Genomic DNA, 9,357 nt, shown 5'->3' with positions numbered 1-9,357 from the left:
AATAAGAAGTTTGTGTAAAATAGAAGTTTTACTATGTTGTTATAAAAACATAATTTGGATTTGATTCAGTTTAAATAATCTATTTGATATTAGTAATGTAAACTGTTTTATTTTGTTTTACTTAAGTAAAAACTGTAACAGAAATAAGAATAACTTGTTATAAGAAAAATCAAATTATGGTGGATGTCTACTCTTTCTCCATGATCTTCTCAAATGCTTAATGATATATTCAATGACATATTTCTATGCTTAATGACATATTCAATGACATATTTTTCTTCACTTTTCATGCCTATATAAAGGCCTTGTAATAGATAGCAAAATACACACAATTGAAGAAGAAATAAGAATCTCTCTTCCTCTCTATATCTCTTAGCTTATTTTTTCTTGTTCTATATTATTTCTTTGAGTAATATTTATAATACGTTATCAGTACGAATTAGCTTCTACTCAAGTCCGATCCGGCACACACTAGCTACCACCACTCTGCTTTCTGGTATGTTTCTTTTAAAGTTGTCATATCATTGTTATTACGTCGGGAGAATTTTCTTTTTCCCAAGGTTGATTGCTAATCTGCACATATACCAGTTAATTTAGATTGTAAGATCATTATAAAATTGTTATTAAGATATTATAAGAAATTATAGAATACGTATATTAAATCATTTCGTAACAAGACTTTTCCATAATTACACTTGAGCGTTTACCTCTATTTTTGTTTATTTTTCTCTTAATTCAATTAAGAATTTGGCACAAAAAATTTTGGTTAATTTTATTGATTAAAAAATTTGGTAAATTCTGTTTATATAAATATGAATACCATATTACATGACTTATTATTATTTTTTCTTGTTTCATAATTATCCAAATTGCTTCTAATTTATCTATTTTTTTATGATAGTTTTCATTATGTCGAATTTATCGAAGCTTGAATTTGTGGCACTTGACATATCTGGAAAGAATTATTTATCATGGGTCACTGATGCTGAAATTCACCTTGCTACAAAAGCTCTTGAAAATACTATTATACAAGGAAATGAAATATCAGGCTAGGATAAAGTAAATGCTAAGATTTTCCTTCGTCATCATCTCGATGAAGGGTTAAAGACCGAATACTTAACCCTAAAGGATCCATTTGCATTATGGAGCAGTTTGAAGGAACGATATGACCATCTTAAGGCAACGATATTGCCAAGAGCTCGATATGAATGGATTCACTTACGGTTACAAGATTTTAAAACTGTAAGTGAATATAATTTTGCTGTATTCAGGATAACTTCCCAACTTAAATTATGTGGGAAAATTGTGAATGATGAGGATTTACTGGAAAAGACTCTTTCTACTTTTCATGCATCAAATATGGTATTGCAGCAATAATACCGTGAAAAGGGTTTAAAGAAATATTCTGAATTAATCTCATGCCTCCTGGTGGCTGAGCAACATAATACCCTTTTAATGAAAAATCATGAAACTCGTCCCACTGGATCTGCACCATTTTCCGAAGTGAATATGGTAGCAGCTACTCAAAAGTCTGAAAGAAGACAAAATCATTATTGTGGTCGTGGCCGTGGCCATAGTCGTGGACGTGGACAAGGACATTGAAGGCGACGAAATAATTATCGTTATCATGGCGAAAATAAACAAGAGAACAATAAGGATCCTCAAAATAATCCTTTGAAAAACAGAGTTAATATTTGCCACAGGTGTAGTATGAAAGGTCATTGGGCACGTGTTTGTCGTACACCTGACCATTTTGTCAAATTTTATCAAGCATCCAATAAAAGAAAAGATAACAATGTGGAGGCACACTTGACTTTTCAAAATGATGATGATAAAACAGACCCTTCAAACAAATATGATGATGCTGAGGCAAATCTTGCATGTAAAGATGATGATTTTGGAGGCCTTGCAAATATTACTCATTTAGAAGCTGGAGACTTCTTTGAGGATATTGACTCAGGAATTGATTATCTTACTGGGGAATAAAGCTTTAAGAAAAGTTATTATTTTCATATTATATCTTTATGTAGTTTCTTCTTCTTAAGTGTACTTTCCTAAAGTATCATATATGCTAGTTTCTATATTCTTCGTGTAATTTCTAATGTTTCTTTTATTTATAGTCTTTCGTATTTATTATGATGTACTTTTTGTTTATTTATGAAGAATATGGAAATTCCCCAGTCTTCAGTTAGATCTTATGATGTACTACAACACATACTATTTTAAGAGATACAAGATGTTTCTCTTATTTGATGATGAAAGAAGCCAATGTTAATACAATATCTGATAGTACAAGATTAATTGAAGGCTCAGGAAGAGTAAATTTATTACTACTCAGAGGAATAAATTTGGTTATTAATGAAATATTATATTGTAGTAAGTCTCAAAGAAACTTACAAAGTTTGAAAGATATTCGCCAAAATGGATATCACATTGAGACTACAAATAATGAAAAGATTGAATATCTTTATATTACTACAATAAAGTCGGGTAAGAAATATGTACTTGAAATATTACCTGCCCTTTCCTCCGGCTTATATTCCACAAGTATTAGTAGGATTGAAACGCATGCCATAGTAAATAAAAAGTTTACTAATCAAGATAATTTTATTATTTGGCATGACCGGTTGGATCATCTTGGTTCTACTATGATGCGTAAAATAATTGAGAATTCACATGGACATTCAATGAAGAACCAAAAGATTATTCAATTTAAGGAATTCTCTTGTGCTGCATGTTCTCAAGGCAAATTAATTATTAGACTATCAACTATTAAAGTTAGGACGGAATCTCTTACATTTCTGGAACGTATACAGGGTGATATATGTGGGTCCATTCACCCTCCATGTGGACCATTTAAATATTATATGATTTTGGTAGATGCATCTACAAGATGGTCACATGTGTGCTTATTATCAACTCGCAATATGGCATTTGCGAGATTGTTGGCTCAAATAATAAATCTAAGAGCACAATTTTCAGATTATACAATTAAGACAATTCGTCTTGATAATGCTGGTGAATTTACATCTCAGGCCTTTACTGATTATTGTATATCAACTGGGATAACAATTGAGCATCTGGTTGCTCATGTTCATACACAAAATGGTCTAGCAGAATCATTGATCAAACGCCTCCAATTAATTGCTAGACCAATGCTTATGAGAACAAAACTTCCCATTTCAGTATGGGGTCATGCTATTTTGCATGCAGCAGCACTTGTGCGGATAAGGCCAACAAGTTATCATAAAGTCTCCCCATTACAATTGGCTTTTGGTCACGGGCCAAATATTTCCCATCTTAGAATCTTTGGATGTACGGTATATGTTCCAATTGCTCCACCACAATGCACAAAGATGGGTCCCCAAAGAAGGTTGGGGATATATGTTAGGTATGAATCTCCTTCTATTATAAAATATCTGGAGCCTATGACTAGAGATTTATTTACTGCAAGATTTTTTTATTGTCATTTTGATGAATCAGTATACCCAACATTAGGGGGAGAAAATAAGCAGCTGAGAAAGGAGATAGATTGGAATGTATTATCACTATCTCATTCAGATCCTCGAACAAATCAATGTGAACAAGAGGTTCGAAAGATAATTCATTTGCAAAATATTATAAATCAACTGCCAGATGCATTCACTGACCTACCAAGGGTGACTAAGTCACATATTTCAGCTACTAATGCTCCAATTCGAGTTGATATCCCGGTAGGACAATCAATTAAAGCAAATAAGTTTAAACCACGCTTGAAACGTGGTAGACCAATCGGTTCTAAGGATAAAAATCCTCGAAAAAGAAAAGGAGCACATGATCAAAGTGATCATAATATAGAGGTAGTGGCTCAAGAAGAGCACAGAGACATAACAAATGATAAAACCTCAAGGGAGGTTCAGGTACCTGAAAATAATGAGAATGGAGAGATATCAATAAGTTATGTCTCAACGGGAAAAAGATGAAACCGAAATAATATTGTTATCGATAACCTTTTTGCTTATAATATCGCTCTTGAAATAATGCAACAAGATGAGGATCTTGAACCAAAATCTGTTGTTGAATGTAGACAGAGAAATGATTGGCCAAAATGGAAAGATGCTATCCAGGCAGAATTAACTTCATTTGCGAAACGTGAAGTTTTTGGGCCTGTAGTCCAAATACCAAATGGTGTTAAGCCTTTGGTTATAAATGGGTTTTTGTACGTAAAAAGAATGATAAAAATGAGGTACAAAGATATAAGGTACGCCTTATTGCACAAGGATTTTCACAAAGGCCTAGTATCGATTATGAGGAGACGTATTCTCCTGTTATGGATGCTATAACGTTTCATTATCTCATTAGTTTTGCTGTCCATGAAAAGCTTGACATGTATTTAATGGATGTGGTTACAACCTATCTTTACGGCTCACTTGATAATGAGATATACATGAAAATTTCCGAGGGATTTAAAATGCCTGACGCACATAATTCGAAGTCCCGGAAAATATTTTCAATCAAATTACAAAGATCTTTGTATGGTCTAAAGCAATCAGGAAGAATGTGGTATAACCGCCTTAATGAGTATTTATTAAAGGAAGGTTATATAAATGATACCATTTGTCCATGTGTTTTTATAAAGAAAATAACATCGGAGTTTATTATATTTGTTGTATATGTTGATGACATAAACTTAATTGGAACTCCTACAGAACTCCAAAAGGCAATTGATTATTTAAAGAAGTATTTCGAGATGAAAGATCTCGGAAAGACAAAATTATGTCTTGGTTTGCAAATTGAACATTTGGCAAACGAGACTTTTGTTATCAATCTGCCTACATAGAAAAGGTATTGAAACAGTTTTACATAGATTGAGCACATCCCTTAAGTACTCCGATGATTGTTCGATCACTTGATGTGAATAAGGACTCATTCCGACCTCAAAAAAAGAATGAAGAGCTTCTTGGTCCCGAAGTACCATATCTTAGTGCAATTGGTGCACTAATGTATCTTGCTAACACTACAAGGCCTAACATAACTTTTTCAGTTAATATCTTAGCAAGATATAGCTCTGCTCCTACAAGGAGACATTGGAATAGAATCAAATACATATTACGGTATCTAAAAGGGACTGCCGATATGGGATTATTTTATGGCAATGATTGTAGTCCCGATCTTGTTGGTTATGCCGATGTTGGGTATTTATCTTACCCATACAAGGCTCGATCTTAAACAGGCTATGTGTTTATATATGGAGGCACTGCCATATCTTGGCGATAGACTAAGCAATCAATCGTGGCTACTTCATCTAGTCATGCTGAGATAATTGCTATTCATGAAATAAGTCTATAATGTATATGATTGAGGTCTATAATACATCTTATTCGAGACAAATGTGGTTTGAAGTGTGACAAATTACCCATAATTTTGTATGAAGACAATGCAGCATGCATAGCCCAATTGAAGGGAGGATTCATAAAAGGGGATAGGACAAAACACATTTCACCAAAGTTATTTTTCACACATAATCTTTAAAAGAATGACGATATCAATGTGCAACAGATCCGTTCAAGTGATAATATGGCTGATTTGTTCACCAAATCTCTACCGACGTCAACCTTTAAGAAACTAGTATTCAAGATTGGGATGCGAAGGCTCAAGGATGTAAATTGATGCTCAGGGAGAGTTAATACGCGTTGTACTCTTTTTCCCTTACAAGTTTTTGTCCCACTGGATTTTTCTTGCAAGGTTTTTAACGAGGCAATCAAAAGGCGTATTTCGAAACATGTGTACTCTTTTTCCTTCACGAGATTTTATTTTCCCATAGGGTTTTTTTCTAATAAGGTTTTAACGAGGCACATTATCTATCGACATCCAATGGGGAGTGTTATAAGAAAAATTAAATTATAGTGGATGTCTACTCTTCCTCCATGATCTTTTCAAATGCTTAATGATATATTCAATGACATATTTTTCTTCACTTTTCATGCCTATATAAAGGCCTTGTAATAGATAGAAAAATACACACAATTGAAGAAGAAATAAGAATCTATCTTCCTCTCTATATCTCTTAGCTTGTTTTTCCTTGTTCTATATTGTTACTTTGAGTAATATTTATAATATAACTAATGAAATATGAAATTTATAAAATTTTATCAGTTAATAATATATTCTCTATGAAATAAATATATAAGAGTATTTTAAAGGTTCCATAAATGACCTGTCATATTAGCCACGTTTCCACAAGCTCCAATAGTCCAATGCCAATGTTTAAGAGAAGTTGTATTCAATGGGCTCACACGTTTTCAAAAAAAAAAAAAAAAAAATATATATATATATATATATATATATATATATATATATATATATATATATATATATATATATAATTATTTTAGTATTTATAATAGTGTTAGTCAAGCTAAATAAAATAAATGCATATTCATATCGCGAAACGCAACTTGTTTGGGATTGAGACGTAATTATTATTATTTTCTATCTTCATATTAACAATAATAATAGCAATCCATCAAGATTGTGGTGAGATGAATGCAACTCTTCCCATTAGCAAGAGATTTCAAGTTCGAGCAACGAGAATAAAATTTTTCTGCCAATCTTTTTTTTCCCTCTTCCCATTAGAGGAGATTTCAAGTTTGAGCAATGAGAATAAAATTTTCCTTGACAATATTTTTTTTCCTTTTTAGTGGATTTTAAGCTCCACGAATCCGATTAATCAAAGTACAAAAAAACACCACAACTTACCCAAGAATATAAAGGAGAAACTTAATGTAATAATCATTGCTGTTCCCACATATTACAAGTTTTGATTGAATATAAAGAGAGGTTGGTCTGCACCAATTTTTTTTTTGTACAGAAACCATTCTTTTTTTTTCCCATTCTTTTTTTTTTTTCATAATATATCCTACATCCAACGAGGCCTTAAAATACATTATTACAACCCCACTTTCAAAGATCTACACTTGCCTTTCCACCTTTCTCTGATTTTCTTATTTTTTTTTATAAATATAGAATTCTATTCCTATACTAAAAATAAACAAGTAAGTAACATAATTTAATCCAAATACATCAATAGAAAACAATATGGAAAAATATTGTAAGAAGGGGTAAAATAGTCTTTCACATTCTCCTCTTCTCCTTGTAATGATTAAAGACACTTGTTTCTTCTTTGTTGTGCCTTAATCATCAGAACGGTCATTTTCCTTTTTTACCCTTGATTGAATTCCATAATAACTCACATACCACTTAACAAATTTCCTCAACCCAATAGACAAATCAGTGGTAGGCTTATAACCAAAATCCCTTAACGCAAGGCTCACGTTAGCATGAGTAAACGGAACGTCACCGTTTCGTGGCATTTTGACCACATTCTTTTTAGCCTTAACACTCAACAAATTTTCAAGAATAGACACTAATTTCCTCACCGACACAGGCGAAGTATTACCCAAATTATAAACCCTCAACTGCGCCGGACCTTTTTTCTTTCCGCCGCTGCCGGTGCTCTTCTCCGCCGTATCCAGCGCTCCAACACACCCTTTTACTATATCATCAATGTACGTGAAATCACGCGCCACCTCCTTATCATCTTGTGTTACGTAAACATTAATTGATTTACCTTGTATCATATCCTTAGTAAAGAAAAAATAAGCCATATCGGGTCTACCCCATGGACCATAAACAGTAAAAAATCTTAACCCGGTTAAAGAAAGACCGTAAATATGGTTATATGTATGTGCAATTTCTTCACCTGCTTTTTTTGTTGCTGCATATAAACTTGCGGGTTGATCCGTTTTGTGCTCTTCTGAAAATGGTACTTTGGTATTTAACCCGTAAACCGAACTGGACGATGCCCAAACGATTGCGGGTTGAGGGTTAGCTGACTTGGCGACTTCTAATAAGTTAACAAATCCAGCTATATTTGATTTGACATAAGAGAGAGGATTTTGCATTGCGTAGCGAACGCCAGCTTGTGCAGCTAAATGAAGGATATGAGTAAAGGGAACAATGTCGAAGAGTTTATTGAGAAGTTCGACGTCGTTTATGTCACCTTCGACGATAAATATTTGGTGTTTTGATAGGAGATTTTGGCGAGCACGTTTTAAAGAAGGATCGTAGTAGGAATTGAAGTTGTCAAGGCCAAGAACACCGTCGCCACGTTTCTTTAATGCTAAGGAAGAGTGGGACCCAACGAAGCCAGCAGCGCCGGTGACGAGGACGGAGAAGCCGTTGGGGCGGCTAGGAGTGGCGGAGCGACGGACTTGTTTCTCCCACGACGCTCCGCCTCCGTAGAAGGCGGAGGAGAGGAGGTTGTGGGTGGTGGTATGAATGTTGTTGTGTGAATTAGTGTTATCTGAAGCTAATGGAGGGTAGTTTATAGTAAAAAAGAAAATAAGTAGTAGCGCCACTAGTAAAGTGATACGAAATAGAAGTTTAGAGGATGCAGCTATGAGTTTTGTACTATTAACTTTGCGAATATAGCTATTGTACCGCTCTAGCTTTGTGGTTTTGCTAGTGTCAGGCGGCGACGCCATTGATCGATAATTTCACACTAAGCTTTTGATATATGCAGAGTTGATATCAGTTCAAGAAATAAGAGCTAGATGATTGAATTTGAAGTGGATTAAAATTCAATACGACTAGTTATTGTGTGATATTGTGAAATATGGGAAGAGAGAATTGGGAGTTTTGTTTTTTTTGGGAAATGAAGAAATGGGGAGTGCTTTGATTTAGCAAGCCCCTAGGGAAGAAGGGGAAGAAGAGATGATTATAAAGGAAGAAAGAAGAAGGATTGATGTGTGTGTGTGTGTGTGAAAGAGAGGGAGAAATAAGAGTGGTGGACCAAAGAGAGGGAGAGAGATTTTGAGTTGTAGTTGGTTGGAGACCACTTTCTTTTTCTAGTATTCTATACTCTGCTTTTGTTTTTTTTAAAATAATGTAAAAAGAAAAAAATTAAAAAGTATATGAATTGGTTTAGGAAGGTTGGGTTTAGATTAATTATACATTTTAGTTAATTTATGTTTTAGAGAATAAGATTTGGTTAAACTATTCGTTAGATATTTTATTCTAGTAAAAAGTACTTCTGGTAAAATAAATTGCTTTTGTTTTTTTCTTTCTTTCCCATTTTGAATGATCAAACTAAGTTTATCTATGACGAAAGATCTAAAAAGCATATTTTTAAAGTAAAATTTTAAGTAATTGATGTTTGGTCGCACAATGAATACTCATTTTTGGAAAATTTAATAAAACTGAAGATAGATATATTTACAAGTTGTCACATTAATTTGGTATAATGAAATAGGACAAATCAAAATTTATGGAGTCTAATAAACAAGGAAACTTAAGGTTTTGTGGTTAAGAAAAGAC

At 33.3% G+C, this 9,357-nt stretch overlaps 1 protein-coding gene and 1 long non-coding RNA gene across 2 annotated transcripts; one reads left to right on the top strand and one right to left on the bottom strand.

Moving 5' to 3' along the window:
- Positions 1 to 343: 343 nt before the first annotated feature.
- LOC117278239 (uncharacterized) lies at positions 344 to 2,191 on the top strand. The gene is made up of 2 exons (XR_004508571.2): positions 344 to 496; positions 902 to 2,191. It is a non-coding gene; the product is annotated as an uncharacterized lncRNA (long non-coding RNA).
- Positions 2,192 to 6,747: 4,556 nt separating this feature from the next.
- On the bottom strand, positions 6,748 to 8,865 carry LOC104102243 (UDP-glucuronate 4-epimerase 6-like). The gene has a single exon (XM_009609909.4). The coding sequence runs from the start codon at positions 8,523 to 8,525 to the stop codon at positions 7,173 to 7,175; it is 1,353 nt and encodes a 450-aa protein (XP_009608204.1). The 5' UTR covers positions 8,526 to 8,865; the 3' UTR covers positions 6,748 to 7,172.
- Positions 8,866 to 9,357: the final 492 nt, after the last annotated feature.

The sequence above is a fragment of the Nicotiana tomentosiformis genome, chromosome 9, assembly GCF_000390325.3.
Source record: "Nicotiana tomentosiformis chromosome 9, ASM39032v3, whole genome shotgun sequence".
Taxonomy (NCBI): domain Eukaryota; kingdom Viridiplantae; phylum Streptophyta; class Magnoliopsida; order Solanales; family Solanaceae; genus Nicotiana; species Nicotiana tomentosiformis.
Note: the sequence above shows the minus strand (reverse complement) of the source record. Positions and strands in the feature narration are given on the sequence as shown.